Source organism: Lipomyces arxii (genome assembly GCF_038497795.1).
Source record: "Lipomyces arxii strain Phaff 12-163 unplaced genomic scaffold V1512scaffold_9, whole genome shotgun sequence".
Lineage (NCBI taxonomy): Eukaryota > Fungi > Ascomycota > Lipomycetes > Lipomycetales > Lipomycetaceae > Lipomyces > Lipomyces arxii.
Window position 1 is genome coordinate 74289 of NW_027117708.1, and position 16849 is coordinate 91137.

General features: G+C 44.7%; 7 protein-coding genes across 7 annotated transcripts; 2 read left to right on the forward strand and 5 right to left on the reverse strand.

Moving 5' to 3' along the window:
• The first annotated feature begins 877 nt into the window (after window positions 1-877).
• Window positions 878-4588, forward strand: V1512DRAFT_263459 (glycoside hydrolase superfamily). The gene is made up of 10 exons (XM_066916498.1): window positions 878-1071; window positions 1119-1184; window positions 1229-1429; window positions 1481-1522; window positions 1573-1816; window positions 1864-1953; window positions 2002-2125; window positions 2171-2213; window positions 2256-2432; window positions 2481-4588. The coding sequence occupies exons 1-10, from the start codon at window positions 1040-1042 to the stop codon at window positions 4483-4485; spliced, it is 3024 nt and encodes a 1007-aa protein (XP_066771089.1). The 5' UTR covers window positions 878-1039; the 3' UTR covers window positions 4486-4588.
• V1512DRAFT_276375 (cyanate lyase C-terminal domain-containing protein) lies at window positions 4522-5300 on the reverse strand. The gene is made up of 3 exons (XM_066917865.1): window positions 5219-5300; window positions 5074-5144; window positions 4522-5018 (listed from the first exon to the last, which is right to left on the reverse strand). Exons 1-3 carry the CDS (start codon window positions 5225-5227, stop codon window positions 4622-4624), a joined length of 477 nt encoding a protein of 158 aa, XP_066771090.1. The 5' UTR covers window positions 5228-5300; the 3' UTR covers window positions 4522-4621.
• A 204-nt stretch (window positions 5301-5504) lies between these two features.
• Window positions 5505-7281, reverse strand: V1512DRAFT_263463 (uncharacterized protein). The gene has a single exon (XM_066916499.1). The coding sequence runs from the start codon at window positions 6891-6893 to the stop codon at window positions 5802-5804; it is 1092 nt and encodes a 363-aa protein (XP_066771091.1). The 5' UTR covers window positions 6894-7281; the 3' UTR covers window positions 5505-5801.
• Window positions 7282-7927: 646 nt separating this feature from the next.
• V1512DRAFT_263464 (uncharacterized protein) lies at window positions 7928-9779 on the reverse strand. Its single transcript, XM_066916500.1, has 2 exons — window positions 9524-9779; window positions 7928-9473 (listed from the first exon to the last, which is right to left on the reverse strand). Exons 1-2 carry the CDS (start codon window positions 9578-9580, stop codon window positions 8310-8312), a joined length of 1221 nt encoding a protein of 406 aa, XP_066771092.1. The 5' UTR covers window positions 9581-9779; the 3' UTR covers window positions 7928-8309.
• On the forward strand, window positions 9753-11778 carry V1512DRAFT_263465 (uncharacterized protein). The gene is made up of 2 exons (XM_066916501.1): window positions 9753-10183; window positions 10233-11778. The coding sequence occupies exons 1-2, from the start codon at window positions 10147-10149 to the stop codon at window positions 11711-11713; spliced, it is 1518 nt and encodes a 505-aa protein (XP_066771093.1). The 5' UTR covers window positions 9753-10146; the 3' UTR covers window positions 11714-11778.
• A 317-nt stretch (window positions 11779-12095) lies between these two features.
• Window positions 12096-14303, reverse strand: V1512DRAFT_208461 (uncharacterized protein; the record flags this gene model as incomplete). Its single annotated transcript, XM_066913440.1, has 2 exons — window positions 12096-13643; window positions 13692-14303. 2 exons carry the CDS (start codon window positions 14301-14303, stop codon window positions 12096-12098), a joined length of 2160 nt encoding a protein of 719 aa, XP_066771094.1.
• Window positions 14304-15418: 1115 nt separating this feature from the next.
• Window positions 15419-16806, reverse strand: V1512DRAFT_253515 (S-adenosyl-L-methionine-dependent methyltransferase; the record flags this gene model as incomplete). Its single annotated transcript, XM_066914745.1, has 2 exons — window positions 15419-16624; window positions 16672-16806. 2 exons carry the CDS (start codon window positions 16804-16806, stop codon window positions 15419-15421), a joined length of 1341 nt encoding a protein of 446 aa, XP_066771095.1.
• Between the last annotated feature and the right edge of the window lie 43 nt (window positions 16807-16849).

A 16849-nucleotide genomic window follows, 5' to 3' on the forward strand; every position in this document is an offset into this window, starting at 1 on the left:
TTTTTAGATATTTTTTAAACTATTTGTCTCTATTTAATTTTTGTTCAAATTGGTGAACTAAAATGTTAAAGATTTAAACGCTTATTAATAAATTTTTGGCGATAGAAGTTGAAATAGCGGGGAGATTTAAGGAGATTTTGGTTTGGACGTCTTGATAAAGGAGTGTCATAAGGGTAATACAGTAAATTATTGGCATTGTCTGCATCCTACTGGCCTGACACATTCGTATTTTTTATCTTCAACAACTTTACTTAATACTTTACAGGACTATCTCGTATACAAATTTGACGATCAAAATAAAGCTCAGGAGTCATTTACCGGCGCGGCTGAGGTAAGTAACAGATTTACAGGGGGAGCGCCGCACGCACAAGCACCAGTTTCGACGTTTATTTTTGGCGAGTTGACGTCAATGACGTTCGTCGGCAAAAGATAATTTTCATTTTTGCCTTTCGCGTCATATATCCTCGTGATGCGGGGAAGCAACTCTTACGGTTTGTCCGTGCAATTGTAGCGGTAAAGGAAGTTCTATAAGGGAGTATGTTGGTTGAGTTTAGTAAGAGTAAATTGTGCCGAGAAAGTAAAGCTAGACCGTCTGTAAATGGACTGATTGCCAGTTTAGAAATATTGGTCACAAAAGTGCTTTGTCGCTTAAATATATAAGTAGTATTCATACCATATGACCTGTTCTCTTTATTCGAAAGTTCTCACTATTTTTCTGATCTTATTATTTACAACATTTCCACTTCTTTCAGGACTCTATTGATGCGATTTAGTAATGACATTAACTAAACGTTCCCCACGACTTGAGTCGGTTTCATTTGAAATCCCTCAATCTCTATACGCACCTTCTCTCGTGCCATGTTCCAGCCAGGAATCCGAGCTGGATTTAAATACCACGCGACCAAACTTGTTATCGTTTAAAAGCTGGCGGAGGCGTGCTTTAACTTTGTTTGCACTTTCTGCTGTTTCGCTACTTACGCTTCAAAACAACTTTTTGCGATTCGGCCATGTTACAAACGAGATCGAGCCGCTACCGTTGATGAGCACAGGTTTGACCCAAATCGTGCAATGGTAAGCCCAGTTTTCTATTCGCCTTTGGTATTGCTTACATGTTGCAGGGATACTAATTCGCTATACATTCGAAATAAACCGGTTTATATCATCGGCGGTGAATTTCACTATTGGTCAGTATGGTGTAGCAAGTTTGTATATTATTGACGCGGTATAGGCGACTTCCAGTTCAAGAGCTCTATTTTGACGTATTTCAAAAGCTACGAGCAACCGGTCATAATACCGTCTCGATATACTTTCATTGGGGATACCACAGCTTGAACGAGTCAAATTCTGTGTATCTTGGTGTCGGTAGAGATATCAATGCCATACTGCAGGCAGCGAAGAGGGCAGGTTTGTACATTATTGCTAGACCAGGGTAATAATGTTCTTTTGCAGTATATAGATTTTTCGAGACTAACTCTTCTAGGCCTTACATTCATGCGGAAACCACCGGTGGAGGCATTCCAGGGTAAAGCGGCGTGTGCATGTTAACTTTACGAGTTTTCTAACTCCCAGTAGTTGGCTACTCAACCGAAAAGACGTCCAGATTCGCACAAACGAAACTCAGTATACGAAAGCATGGAACAAGTATTTTGCTGATATTCTGCCATTCATTATTCGAAATCAAATTGATCGCGGCGGCAACGTCATTGCGCTCCAAATTGAAAATGAGTACATGGACTCTGATTTGTTCCCTTCTGCTCGAGAATACATGACCTCATTGGCATCTATGGCTCGCAATATGGGAATTGTGGTTCCAATCGTGCGTTTGATGGTTGGTTTTGTCCGTGCAAATAGCTAACCGTCTAGTTTCATAACGATTTGAACATGTTTAAGTCGTTCACCCCTCAAGAGTATCCGAGTATAGTTGATTTGTATGGACTTGATTCGTATCCGAGAGTATGCGTGTCAATGGCAATGTTTTGGTTTGTTGTTAAACGCTATTAGGGATTTGACTGTAAAGACCCGACATCGAACTTCAACATCGTCACAAACTATCGTGAGTACTTGCACAATGTCTCCTCCAGAGTGCCAAATTTTGTACCCGAATTCCAAGGAGGTGCATTTGACGGTACGTATTTATTTTATCTGTATTCGGATTTGCTAACAGACCAAGGTTGGGGTGGTCCTGGTAACGAAATGTGCACTGAGTTGACGAAGTAAGTTCTTTGGACGAGTTTAATTACAACTTACAATAGTAGCTCGCAATACGTGAACGTGTTTTACAAAAACAACGTCGTTCAGAAATTCACAATGATGTCGTACTACATGGGTTTCGGTGGAACTAACTGGGGTGGTTTTGCAAGTCCAGGAGTATATACTTCATACGACTACGGTGCTGCGATCAGTGAGACACGAATTATACGCGACAAGGCTAAGTATGCAATTGCTTATCACGGCTTCTACATTTGCTAATCAAATTACAGCGAGGCAAAGCTTTTGTGGACGTTTCTGCATGCATCCCCGTCGCTTCTCAAGTCCCGCTTTATTTCTGACAGCGACAAGTATGCGTATACCGATAATCACGACGTTTTTGTCAGCGAGATGCGCGACGCCGGATGCTTGTCCGGATACTATGTGGTGCGATCGCGCAACACGAATTCCAGAGACGGGAAAGCATACCGACTCAAGATCCGAACGATAGCAGATGGTGAGATTCAGATTCCGTATAAAGGCAGTCTCACTCTACCCCCGCGCGAGTCTAGAATTTTAGTTACGGATTATAGTGCTGGCCCACTCCAGCTTGGATATAGTACTCTTGAAGTCTTTACTTGGACGATTGTGGACGAAAAACCGGTGGTAGCGATGTATGGTGATTTCGGCGATTTGCACGAGTTGTCAATTACTCAGCACGGTAATATTCCGCACAAGATCTACAACATCCGTGGTGAGACTTTGATCCAGAATACAAATGTCAAGACCGTTGTGACGCCTACTAACGGTTTACGTATTACGTTACTACTTGATGGCGAGAGCCGGGCGGTGGTGACTTCACATGACTATACATTAGTCTTGATGAATAGGCCAGAAATTTATAAAGTGTGGGTGCCATCTCTGTTCAGTGACGAAGATCCAAATACCCCGATTGAACGACAGATCATAGTCATTGGACCGTACCTTGTCCGCAACGTAACGATTGAGGAATATGGCGCAACGCTGAACATTAACGGCGATATTGACATGGAAGAGAACGGCAGCTGGGATGTTGAGGTTTTTGCAGATTCGCGGTACAAGACCATTCGGTGGAACGGGGTTGAAGCTGCGTCGTATTTGACCAAATTTGGATCGCGAACTTTCACGGTTCCAACTCCAAGCAACAACTTAGCTGCCGTCGAAATTCCTAATCTAAGCGAAGCTACCTGGCGGGCGATTGACTCTTTGCCGGAGATCAGGCCTGAGTATGATGACTCCAAGTGGGTTGTTGCAAACAAGAATGAGTCGGCTAATATTTGGCATCCGCCAAAGACCATACCAGTGCTGTACCCTGGTGAATATGGGTTCCATGTCGGAAATGTCATTTACCGTGGACGATTCTCTGCCAAGGGTGTTGACGGTGTGGAGTTGGAAGTATGTGGTGGCAGTGCATTTGGCTTCACGGCGTGGATCAATGGTAGGTACTTGACGTCTTTCCGTGGGAACGCAACCTACGCTTGCATTGCTCGAAACGTCAAGTTTTCTAAAGATTACTTGACGGATGTTTTCGACAACGTGCTGGTAATTTTGGCGGACAGAATGGGTTACGAGCTTGACAATGGAGTGACTGAGCGAGACATGCATTCGGCGCATTATCCACGAGGGATCCGGTCAATTGAGCTGGTGCCGACCGTTGCTGCAGTCAATGACAAGCTCGAGTTTTCTAGCTGGACTATACAAGGCAACGCCGGTGGTGAGGATTTTGACGATTTGTTACGGGCACCGTATAACGAGGACGGCGTGTATGCCCAGCGTATTGGCGCTCACTTGCCTGCGTTTGACGACTCAAAGTGGAAGTTGGCGTCGCCAATTACGAAACAACTTCCTGGTGTGCGTTTATGGTCGGCGGCACCGGGTGCCGGGGTACAGTTTTACAGGACCACTGTGAAAATTGAGGTCGCAGACATGCTTGACGTTCCTCTAGGCATTTTGCTCAAAGCGCTGCCCGAGTCTGGTGTCCGAGCCGAGCTTTTCGTGAACGGGTGGCAGTTTGGCAAGTACGTAAGCGATGTCGGGCCGCAGGACGAATTTCCGATTCCGCCGGGGATTTTGAATTTGCAAGGCGACAACTACATTGGCGTACAGGTTTGGGCTGTTGACGACAGCGCGACAGCCGGGCTAGACAAGATTGAATTTGTGCAGTACGGACGGTATGCGTCGGCAATGGGCCCGATCGGGCATGGGAATTATATGGGATGGCCGGCCAAGAGAGAGAAATATGTGACCGACCTGAACTAGGATCACTGGATGGGCTTTTGGAGTTTACGGGTGCAATTAAAAGTTTTCTCAACTTTATGATTTTAGTATATAGTTAAACAGAAGTCATAAATCATCTTTGCACATGTTTTATTTTATAGATAAAAAAGAGATGCGTTTAGTACTTGACGTAGGGCAAGAACTTTCCACGAAGAGTGATTTTGACCCATGTTCCATCTGCATCAACGTCCTTCTCAATCTTTGAGGTGAAGCAAATGGCAGACATGATACCGTCGCCGAACTTCTCCGCGATGATAGACTTGAAAGCATATCCGTACACGAGCACGATTTCGTACAGTCTGTAGATTGTAGGGTCACGGGGAGGAGTCTCCATCTGGCGGGCACGGTCGGGCATGAAGTTGACGTCCGGTGTGATGGATTTAATGGCCGCGGGGTCGATGTCAAGGACCTTGACGAGACCATCGATATCTTCCTGGGCGAATGGCATGTTTCCGTAGAAAGCAGCTGCAACCCAGGTCTCAGACCGGCCGAGCTTCTCAGCGATGTCAGCGAAGCTTGGTGTCAAAAAGTCAGCAATTGGTTCACATATAGGCACATAATAAAACTGACCTCATCTTCTTTGCGATCTTCGCGTTGAACAGAACCTGGCATGCCGGAGGCAGAGTGGAAATGTACGAGAGCTAGAATGACGCTATTAGCAAAAGATCGCAATGATAAGCGTCTCCGAGTCGCAAATAGCATGAAATAAACATACATCAGCCATTTTACAGTTTATTAATTGTCCAGCGAAGCAATTGAGCAAGAAGCAAAAAAAAATTCGAGAGGGGTAAGTGGTGAGTGCGGAAGAAGGAGCGGGCAGTATATAAGTCTGATTTTTTGACCGCCGGGGTGCTCCGTGCGGGTTTTGACTGGATAAAGTTAGGTGGGCACATAGTCATCCTGGGTCATATCAATCAAATGGAAATCCATAGTAACTTTTGTTTTGTTTTTGTATTTACGAATTGAGGAAAGAATTCCTGTAGTTCTTTCTACTTGATAGATTGCGTTATTAAGAATTTTTTTATTTATTAATCATACATCCCATTTCTCACTCAAAAAGCTCAATACTTATCCAAAAACTAAAACTCGTACAAACCAACTGCTTTGTTGATCATCTTCATCACTCAGCTGGCTACTCTTATTAATTATATGCCCATTTGCCTTTCCATAACATTGTTCTTTCCCAACCGCTCGGCCCGCAGACCTCATCAACTTCCATTAGTCTTTTGCAATATACCCTTTCCAACCTCGATGCTTCTATCGTACACACAAAATATCTCTCCTCCAAAGAACAGTTACTATAGGAGACACATGATAACGAGCAGCGAAAAAAGCATTACAATCGCTTGATGTGATTGCACAAATTTCTTAGCGATCGCTAATCTTAAACATGAATACTCTTGCATGGAAGCTGTAGAAGTCGCGATAGTGAATTTCTTCGACTCTTCAATCAAATCGAACGCTCGGGCATGAATTATCTTCCATTGAGCAGGCAGTCTTCTCGCAAAGTCCGCAACAGGTGAAAGAGTGTCGAGCTTGTCGTCGAGCGCGTTACTGATACTGTCCATTAAATCAAAGAGTTTGCGCATCATCACTGATCCTTTATCAAACACTACTGCAGACTCATCCAGATCATCATATGAGTAATACTCATACTCGTGAACAGCAGGTGGCGACTTTGTTATCCGCAGGGCAGATCTGTACTTGTTCTCTACCTGGTTGGACACTGGTGTTGGCGCTTCTGTAGGTACCGAACCCACATTGTCGATTCCTAATGGAGACGCCTGGCTGTTTTTAACACTATCAATCTCAATCGCCGCAGTTGGTCGAGGGACAGCTCGTGGCATTAAATCGCGTCCGGCACGGCCTCCGACAATAACTCTCGCGTTCAGACTCCCGGTCGTCACAAGCACTTTGCGCGCCATTTTTGGCACGTTTTCTATGACTCCAGGCTCAGTCTCGCTTAATTTAATTACCGCAGTCTCAACAGGTGCACTGTGAAACACGCCTTCTGCCCTTTGGTCGTCTGTATTCAGTCGCTCTAACTCACTGGCTGTACTGCTCGGGTTGGCTTCAATGTGGCCATCAACAGCCACGTTCCTATCAATATTCTCTTGTTCATTCAAGCCCTTTTGAAATGTTGAATTAATCTGATTGCCGTCTATCAGCTTCCAAAGTCCAGACGGCATTAGTCGAGGTGCTAATTTCTGTACCAAAGCTTCTTGCTCCAACTCTGCAATTGACTTTGCATTCGCTGAGTTTTCACTTGACCGGCTTCTAAAAAATAATAGTGACGGAGCACCCGAGCCTGCAGACACCGAATCTAACCAAACAGCTGTTGCTATCAGGAGAACACCCGTAGATGAGTAGTATAATGCTGTTGTTCGCATTTTGGTTGGAATGTAAATAAACGTCTTTTTGCCAAAACTTTTGAGATTCACAAGTCTTTAATAATTAACATAATTGAAAACTGTGGCGGCCAATAACAAAAATTATCAATTTGACGAAACTTGCGTGAACTTTGAAATTTTGAAGAGGTGGTGTGAATGCGATGACCGAAACCAATGTGCCTGAATGTTTACTTTGTTTACTCGTTGACACTTCGCTATGTTCTTGTCGCCAAGTACCAAAATGATCTGTGCAGTTGTGAACCCAAACACTGCACCAATAACTTCGTATTTTCTTCAAAAAAAAGCAAAAAAAAGCAAAAAAGAGCAAAAACTGGACAGACCTAAGAATTTGAACTGAACGTACAAACAAAAACCGGAAACTCCGTGCAATCAAAACTCTAATTTAATATATGGTTTAATATAACTGATAACAAGCCTTTATCTGCAAATCTTCAGCCGCGCAAACTCCGCTCATGAAGATTTACCCGCATAAATTGCGAACTGCGTTTACACAAGACAAGATAGAACAATGCTATTATTATGTATTAAGTGCCTGTTTGGTTCATAGATTTTGGGTTAAGTCCAAGATCTCTTACACTATTATCAAATGTTTAATCTAACTTTTTATCTGATATTATTATTCTACTAAATATTATTTAACCCGGGAACTAGACCCTCGATCATTATTGGACATTGCCGTCCGCATTGTAGCTGCCGAGTCCAAATTGAGTTTGTTAGATACTTACTTCCCCAGTCAATCTTCCCAAGCCACGCATAGCTGCTGCCGGGTCTTTATTGTTCTTATCCGGCGGTACCTTAGTTTTACGGAGTCTTCTAAACCATGATTTTGTTGAAGCTCCAGCAACAAAATTACATCTGGTCCAGCCCAAAAGTCAAGGCTTTGTACTTTATGTAAATGGAAAACTCCGGCTTTAGAACACTGTAGGATATCACTTTAAGAAACCAGTTAATTGGTGTCATGAATGAGGTAGTAAGATACATATATTACTGCGAAGCCAGCGGCAATGCACTTTGTCATCAGTTAACGAAAGATGGAATAAACTACGTAGAGCTCTTCCTTACAGACATTTGTTAACCATACCTTGCAGCTTGCACTCAATAAAGACATTGAACGGAACTTGGGGACCACTTTCCAATTACTTTACGCATAGTGTAATCATAATTTTAGGGTACTTGTTGTCAATCAGATGGTTTTGAGTCCAATTGTTGTATCCATGAATAATTTCGTGCAGCTGGAGCCACATAATTTTGAATCAAAACTACAACTTTTGAACCGAACGCACATATTACGTGTTATGGTGATGATTATGGTTACAGGGAACGGGTTAAGGCAAACTTGAGCCTAAAGCCCTATAAAATCATGGTTTTGAGACGAATCAAGCAGGTACTTAAGTATTACACCGCAAAAATAGGTCCGATCCCTCCTGGTGATCCACCAGTCGACACAAGATCAAGCTGATACCCTTTCCACTTCTTCATCTCTTCTTTCAACTCCTCTGCTCTTGCGTTCGCCTCTGCATCTTGTGATTCTTGCTGCTCGGCTGCCACTTGTCTGGCCTTGGCAACTCCGCGCAAGTACGCTGCTTCATCATCCTCTCCTTCTTCGTCTTCTGGGACTTCGTCGTTGGCGTATAGATCGACGTCTGCGTACGACGCGCTTGACTCTGCCCTTCTTCTGGTTCTCGTGGTCCCACTACTGACTTTTCTCGCAAGTCCTGGTGCATCTGAAATGACGGCGCTTGCACCTCCCGTAACTCCTTTGACAACTGCGGCAGACAGACCCTGTGCTGTTCGGAATAAAGAGCTAGTGCCAGCTGAAATTCTGGCATTGATATTTGCCCGTTCCCGTGCCGCTTGTAGCTGTTTCTCGTCCGTTCCCGGTAATTCATCTGCGTCTGCTGCCATCTGTCGTCGCTTCTCGTCCGCGCCAAACTGATTCTTCAACTTCTCAATCTCGGCTAGCAAGACATTGTGTGCGGCGACAAGCTTCTCATGTGTGCGTTCGAGTGATGCGTAGTCCCGTTCGAGCAAATAGCGTTCCTGAGCTTCGCGCGAAAACTTTTCTTGTAGCTTCTTGTAGTAATCCTCCTGTTCTGATGGGGATGATGGTGGCTTAGGTACTGAGATCTGGGCTTGTAATGAAGCGATTGTGCCTGCATCGACAAGAATCTTTGCATTTGCTGTTGCTAATGAATCTTTCAATGCAGCGTTTTCTACTTCAAGTGCTTGTAATCTAGCATTCAAATCGGAGACCTTGGGTTCCGGTAAAGATTCTTGGGCGGGCTCCGACTGCTCTGGCTTAGATTCTTCTTCTGGCTCATCAAATCCGACAGCTCCTGCTGCATCATCGACATCTTCAGTCACAGCCACGGGTTCATCTTCCGGTGGCGGAGTCTCCGTGTCGCGTGCAACGACTGATGAACTTTCAGCTGTTTCCGGCGCCGGACTGTCGACTCTGTCTGGAGTATCTGTTCCAGTCTTTGCATCTTGATCCACCTTTGCTCCCTTCTTCCCGCCTTTCTTCTTTGTCGGTTTCTTGTCTTTTTTTAGTTCTTCAAACTGTAGACGTTAGTTTAATATCGCGATTCTATCGGACTTTTTGAACTTACTCGCTTCCTGGCCGCGGCAAGCTTCTCTTGACGAACTGCTTCTTCTTCGTCTGCCATGGTAAATTGTCACTTTGTTTACAGTTGCTATGTATTGAGTCTGTGATTGCTTGTATTTGTCTGTAGATTAAATTTTAATAGTCATATTCGATTTGATTGTGCGTTAACGTGAAGGTTGATTAGGGCCGAGTTCAGTATGCTAATTTACTCACTAACATCTCATGATCCACAACCATTCTCACTTTCAACACCTCACAGCCGTTAAATAATGATATAAATTAATAGATTGAAATCGGCCTATTTACAGTAATTTACAGTAAATTTTTCTGATTATTTTAAGACAAATTGTTCATTTTTGGCGACATTTTCAGTGAAGTAATTCTAAATAAATAGATCAAGTCCTGACTATTTTTCGATGAAATAAATTATTTACTTCAGATCACCAAAAAATCAATCGAGTACTGTGAAAGCTCATTACTCGCTCTAATCTTGATGGTTCCTTTTAGCCATTCAGGGGTCATTGACACGTTTCGTTTATTTCTAACTCGAGAGCTTAAATAAAAAGCTTGAAAGTTGCTTCATTTCTTTGACTTCGGAAAACAAAGCACAGGCGAGGATTGGGTGCGATGAAAGTCGCGTTTATTCATCCTGACCTCGGAATTGGTGAATTCGTTTTTCATGGTGATGAACTGAAGCTGACGATGTGTTTTAGGAGGAGCTGAACGACTTGTTGTCGATGCTGCTGTGGGGCTACAGTCATTGGGACATTCTGTTATAATCTACACATCAAGATGCGACCGGACACATTGCTTTGAAGAAATCAGAGACGGGATCTTGAACGTTGTCGTTAAGGGCGACACAATTGTACCTCGGACCATCTTTGGCAGGTTCGCGATTTTGTGCGCGATCTTACGGCAATTACACTTGTCGCTGTACATTCTCAGATACGAAAACACAGCGTACGACGCAATTTTTGTCGATCAGCTTTCGTTTTGCATTCCGCTGCTCCGCGCTGGACTTGACAGACGGGCGCCGCCTGCACCCGCAAACGACCATCGACGACTCGCACCGCAACGACGGCGACGCAAAGCTCGGATTCTGTTTTACTGCCATTTTCCTGATAAGTTGCTTGCGATACGAACGTCGCTATTGAAAAAACTCTACAGATTGCCGTTTGACGCAATTGAAGCTTACAGCACAGCACAAGCTGACGTGTTGCTGGTGAACTCTAGATTCACACAGCGGATATTCAAACAGGAATTCCCAAGTATCGACCGGACACCAAGTGTCGTGTATCCATGCGTGTCCGATAATGGGGGAAGAGACGAGAGCATTGAAAAAATTATATTACAGTCCGGAAAACGAACTATCCTCTCCGTTAACCGGTTCGAGCGCAAAAAACGACTCGAGCTGGCAATCCGGTCTTACGCCAGTCTCAGAAATCACACAGATTTTGATAAAACCGCCTTGCTGATCTCAGGTGGTTACGATACACAAGTACCAGAAAACGTCGCCTACCTGGCCGAATTGCAAGGACTGTGCGACGAACTAAACGTCTCCCAGGTCACACTTTGGGATCTCGAAAGTAATACCGCGAAATTATCGACCGAGTTGTCGTCAAAGTCCGTTTTATTCTTGCCGTCTGTTTCTAGTTCAGCTAGAAACGCACTACTCGCCGCATCCTGTTGTCTAGCATACACTCCTGTCAACGAACATTTTGGGATTGTTCCTCTCGAGGCAATGCTAATGTGTGTCCCAGTTCTAGCGACTTCGTCTGGTGGACCACTTGAGACCGTAGCTGACGGCGTCACCGGCTGGCTTCGGACGCCCGAGATCACGTCCTGGGCCCCGGTCGTGCATCATGTTTTGTTCGAAGCCAGCAACAGCGACCTGAAAGCGATGGGCGTGCGCGGGCGGAACAGCGTGCGCAAACGGTTTTCCCGAACAGAGATGGCGACTGCAATCGAGCGCGCGTTCTTGTCCGCGTCCGAACTCGAGTCCGACAACGGCTCAGGGGCAGACCAGCAGCCGGCAATCATGCGCACACCAGACTTTCGCGACGCGGCCTGGTTCGCGTTCTTGGGTTGGGCAGTGTACTACTGCAAGTACGGGTTTGCAGTCACGATCCCGAGTCCGTCGGAAGTCTTGGTTGGCGCGCTGATCGTACTCGTAGTTTACTACGCTTTGTTTTAGGTTTACGACGTAACGTAAATAGCCCAACTTGCATATGTATTATACAATTAACCTATTACACACAGTCCAGAAACTTTGTAGTGTACTGAAATTAAATACAGCACGAACAAATAGCTAGATGCGCAAACCACAATTATGCGCTGGTGCCGGTCGACACGGTTTCATTAATCTCATTAACGGCAGCCGCCTCGAGCGACAAATATTAAAGCAATCCCTTTCCAAAGTGCAATTAAAACAAATTATTATGCACATGACGACATCATAATATACACCCATGCGAAAACTCAAAGCAGATGCAAAAAAAATTCGCTCGATATCGTACTACTCCTGGCAACAAAGCAAAACACAAAAAAAAAAGTAAAGACCAAAGAAAAGCAACTGATCAAGTAGAGATTGCAGTATCTTCTTCATCATTATCATTGCCGAAGTCGCTGACAGACAAAGATGAGTAAGACTCTCCCATTTCCTGCTTGAGCAAAGTTTCAAAGTCAACTCCAAGTGTAGTCGCTGAATCTTTACCGATTCGATGAAAAGTCCTCTGCAACGTACGTACTCCTCTCAGATAGCCCAAATCGGGCTGATCTGGATGTGTTGGTGGGCAGCTAGCAGTACTGAGAGATACTTCCTCAACCGCGACACATTGAGCAAAATCGATAATCCGCAACATGATCTTAAAGCTCTCATTCGCGCCATCGTACATCAAAAGCAAGCTTGAACCGTACAGTCTGTACCCAACTAACTTACTGATGATCCTTTCAATATCAAGCAGCTTGGACAGAATAGTCGGTACATGACGTAGAATCAACTCATCCGAACCAGCTCCCGACAAAAACAATCGCAAGCAATCTCGAAACTCTTTTCCAGCCTTGAGTTTACGTCCATAATACTTGTCCTGGTAAATAAACTGCTCTTCGATCGGATTCCAGACCTGCATTCCACAGATTCGCACACCAAGCTTGCGACTGGTTGTCGCTGCACACTTCTTGGTCTGTGACGCCTGCTTTGCTGGAGTTGCATCAATTCCATATTGTCGCGTTCCCATTTTCAGGTCAAGTACACAAGGCCGCTTCATGTCACTAGTAAGATCCTCGAGCAGTAAAAAACGTTCAGTTCTGACTCCGGGTGATTGCGGCAAGGATGTGCTGCCAGCAACCGCTTTAAGTCGCGGTGATCTCGCTTTGGCTAAACTAGACGGGCGCCGCCTGAATGGCGGCATTGATTCGTGGTCCGGAAATTCTTGGATATCGTCAATTGGGAACAAAATATCATCTTCCCGTGCTATAGTCCTTGGCGACGTCTCTGCACTGACTTCGCCGTCACTGACATAACCAGACGATGACTTTCGTACTCTGTCCAACCCAGATGAAGGTAAATTAGCAGTACTCGAATGCTGCTGTTTTGCCATATCGGAAATACCTTGATTAGACGGTATCCGTCTGTGAGGAGATCGCATTGACAGTACTTCTTGAATTACTTGGTCTTTCAGTTTCCTATTCAATGTGGTAGAACCCCAGGTCTGATGTCTTTGGCGTAAATTGTTGTCACTGCTGTCATGGCTGTGGCTACCTTGACTGCTCAAGCTTCGATAGGCATCATAAGCAAATTCTTCAGATGGCGCTGACGCAGAGTATTTTTTGATGATTGACTCCGGGATGATATGGCGGTTATCGTCCAAAACGACTTCCGGTAGTTTTGAATGCGTGTACATGTTGGATCCATTTATCGACCGCCGCTTTTGTTTTTCATCAGCATGATCTGGTGGTGAATCTATAGTATGACGAACGTTCAAAACACCAATGTATTTGGGCATGAACTGCAGCAACTCGATGTGCTTTGCTTCAACAGCTTCGTACCACAGATTTTCACGTTTTGCCATAGCTTTGCAGACCGCTTTGTGCGAGAATCTAAACAATGCATTGTGACCTCCCACCTATTCTATTGTTAGCATGAATAGAAAGAAACTGACAGCCAAGCTTACCTGGTGCTTATATGGTATTAGTTCAATTGCGACAGGTGCTTCTTCAAAGCCGTCGCTATTATTGTTGTCGCTACTCCGATGCTGATGTACAATGTAAGTGGCAGAAGCCACAGCGTTAAGATTCTCCTCTGAATCAGTGAGGCTGTCTTCCTTGTAAGCGTCCACAACCTTATGACGCCGCCGACTAGACTGGCCCGAAGATAGCTTCTCTGCGCTTATTTGCCCTTTCTGCTGAGATCCGTCTGCTTTGAATAAGCCCAGAAGTTTTGACGTTTTGCGAGATCTTGCCCGACTGGCAGCCGCAGCATCAGCAGCAACCTGAGCGTACACCACCCTGGGAGACATTTCAATGTCTGAATCAAGTCTAGAGTTTTCTGGCAAATCATAGACAAAAGCATGTTCTGATGTATTATCGGGCGCGACCGGTGGCAGCATTGGACTCTCAATCGGCGAGATGTAAGGAATCTCATCAACAACTGCGGTTGGTGGCAGCGAGAACGCGCCCATAGGAGTTCGGACGAGTGTAAAAGTAGAACTAGGAGACAAAAACGGCGTATCTGACAAGCACTTTTTGGGACTTGAAATGTCGAGATCACTCACATCCGGGATCATACGTTGATCTGTTCGCTTCCTTGGGTCAGGCGCTCTGAACCGGTCAACGGACGAGTCCGTGCTGTCACTGTCGACTGGAGGACTTGAAGACGGCATAACTAACAAATCAGATGGTGTTATGCGCTCTGGTGGAGATATTAGAGAAGCTATGGTCGAGGAATCTCGGTCGGAGTATTGGTGGGCCATGCTGAAGATATGACATACTACTCTTTTGAATTAAATATGATCTTTAAAAATAGCGAAAGATTAGTAAGCACTACTCGGTCCTATTTCCAAACAAGGAGTTATTTAAATAGACAAGAATCAAATTTTTGTGGAGGGCGTTGATAATACGAATGAATAGGTTAAGGAGAGAGTGAGGAAGAGAACGAGACACGGAGGTCAAGCTCGAAGGTTGGGATGCGTGGCGCGTACTGTGGCACATGATGTGGCGGATCAAAAGTACCTAGCTGCGCCACAAAATTCATCCAATTAGACGCGACAGTCCAACACGCCCTGAGTCTATCGAGTACGTCGTAACGCCCGCAACATTTGGCCGTGTTGACTGGCGCAGAAGCGAAAAACACGCTTCAGGCGAGCTGAACGTGCGAAGAATCGTGCACTTCGTGTGATGATTGGAGTTTTGTTTTGGAGGGGGGACGTGGGGGGAAACTTAGTACACTAATTGCAGTAAAAGTACTACTGTGAACAACAATGCAGTGCATACAATGGCGTTTGAATGGTATTTACACCGTCTGCGTAAACGTACAGTTCAATCTAGACACAATGATACAACTCGACACGATTAACGCACTCTATGACTTTAATTTATCCATTGTTAAACACCGTATAGAACATGCTGTACAAATTGAATGGCGTCGAGCGCCGGTGCCTCAGGGACATATTCAGGAGGCGACCGAGACCGTGAGCAAAATAAAGTTTCACGTGACTTTTCCATTGTGTATTTACACAATTAAGAGTCATTTGAAGCCACAAAACTCAAATTCATTTTGGTTTCACGTAACTTTATTCCGCTGCTCAGGGGCCTCATCGCCATGGCGCTTCCCGTACTGGTCTTGTGCCATGCCCAAAGTGTACCCGTACGTACTATGATTGTAATCAACCCCGTACTAATTTCACCTGCCAATAACCTCCTTGCTAATTAAAAAGTCACCACAAACATGCATCACGCCGGGCGCAAACGTCTTAATTTGTTCAACTTTCACGCATTGAACGATTGCGGTGCAAAGCGGCTCAATAAGATCAGCTAGTACAGCCTTTGTCGAAATCTTCCATCCATTAATGAGTGGAATTGCCACATTCGCGTGAATGTGGAGCATTACATCATTCTCACTTGACATATTCGCAATTTTTAATGCTATTTCCCAGCCTTGTTCACTCGATGGCAATAATCCCAAGTTGATGTGCCGTACAGCGTACTTCAGTTTAGCCTTGACTATCCTGTCGACTGCACAAGCATTGTCTTCCAAGAACACCACAATTTTAGCAACATCCGAAAACTCCGGACTCCATGCTTCGTCCTGCTTGACTATCTGTGTCTTCCATTTGTTTTCCTTGGCTCCGCGGAGAAGTCCTTCAACACTCCACGGATTAATTTCCCAGCACAAAACCTGACTTGCCCCAATTTTTGCATACGAAAAAGCAAAGTATCCAATACCTGCATACAGATCCACTGCAACCTTTCCAAAAACATCGGTAAACGTTTTAACTCTTGCCTTTTCCTTAATATTACCCCGGCTAAACATTGTGTACCGTGGTGCCCATGTTTGAAATATTCCGTTCTGACGAACTGTAGCCCACAGCTCATCAGACTTAAAGTTATCTTCAGTAGGATGATAGATAGACTCCTCAGTAACCTCAGATTCAAATTGTCCGTATAAGAACACAAGCGATGTCGGCTTTCGCAACACGTTTTCGTCAGCACCAGATATTGGTGCATTCAGAGCAATGTGTGTTACATCGAGAACGTCCGCCAACGTTTCGTAAAACGCACTTGGAAAATCGACGTCAGAACTCATCAGGGTTTGGAAAGCAGACGACGTGTCAAATGATCCAGACGAAAGTAGCAGCAACTTTCCGTAGATGTTATAACGATGCGGTACATGATCAAGCAATTCCTTTTTTAAGTCCCCATTAACATCAAAATACTTAACTCCCAGCCTTTTGACTGCCTCCTCTGTTGCACGCCTCAGGCTTGAAGCTTGCGAGCCACTTGAAACCACTGAGCCTTCAGCTACACTCACAACTTCAATTGAGTCATCGATCGTCTTCAATTCAGATAACGAACTTAACAAATTGCCTTCAACTTCATCACCTATTATCTACATATCTTTCAATATACTCCCAACTGCATATTCTAGATACATACAGTCGTGTATATTAAGTATCCGCCGTCAAAAGATTGAACTCCACGAGATCTGTCAAACTGACCGCCGTGTTCGAGCACAGACTTGCATTTCTTCAAACTACGACTATCAATAGTTCGGATTGCTAATTGAGGCATGTATTCTTTATCTGCTCTGCATCACAACTGTATGAGTCCACTC

Excerpts from the sequence above, each read along its gene's own strand:
- V1512DRAFT_263463 (XM_066916499.1), bottom strand. The coding sequence starts at position 6,893 with ATGCGAACAACAGCATTATACTACTCATCTACGGGTGTTCTCCTGATA.
- V1512DRAFT_263465 (XM_066916501.1), top strand. The coding sequence starts at position 10,147 with ATGAAAGTCGCGTTTATTCATCCTGACCTCGGAATTG. Across the intron at positions 10,184-10,232 it reads TCATCCTGACCTCGGAATTG|GAGGAGCTGAACGACTTGTT; the intron begins GTGAATTCGTTT and ends GATGTGTTTTAG.
- V1512DRAFT_263459 (XM_066916498.1), top strand. The coding sequence starts at position 1,040 with ATGAGCACAGGTTTGACCCAAATCGTGCAATG. Across the intron at positions 2,214-2,255 it reads ATGTGCACTGAGTTGACGAA|CTCGCAATACGTGAACGTGT; the intron begins GTAAGTTCTTTG and ends TTACAATAGTAG. Across the intron at positions 2,433-2,480 it reads ATTATACGCGACAAGGCTAA|CGAGGCAAAGCTTTTGTGGA; the intron begins GTATGCAATTGC and ends ATCAAATTACAG.
- V1512DRAFT_263464 (XM_066916500.1), bottom strand. The coding sequence starts at position 9,580 with ATGGCAGACGAAGAAGAAGCAGTTCGTCAAGAGAAGCTTGCCGCGGCC. Across the intron at positions 9,474-9,523 it reads TTGCCGCGGCCAGGAAGCGA|TTTGAAGAACTAAAAAAAGA; the intron begins GTAAGTTCAAAA and ends TAACGTCTACAG.
- V1512DRAFT_276375 (XM_066917865.1), bottom strand. Across the intron at positions 5,019-5,073 it reads AAGATCGCAAAGAAGATGAG|CTTCGCTGACATCGCTGAGA; the intron begins GTCAGTTTTATT and ends TTTGACACCAAG.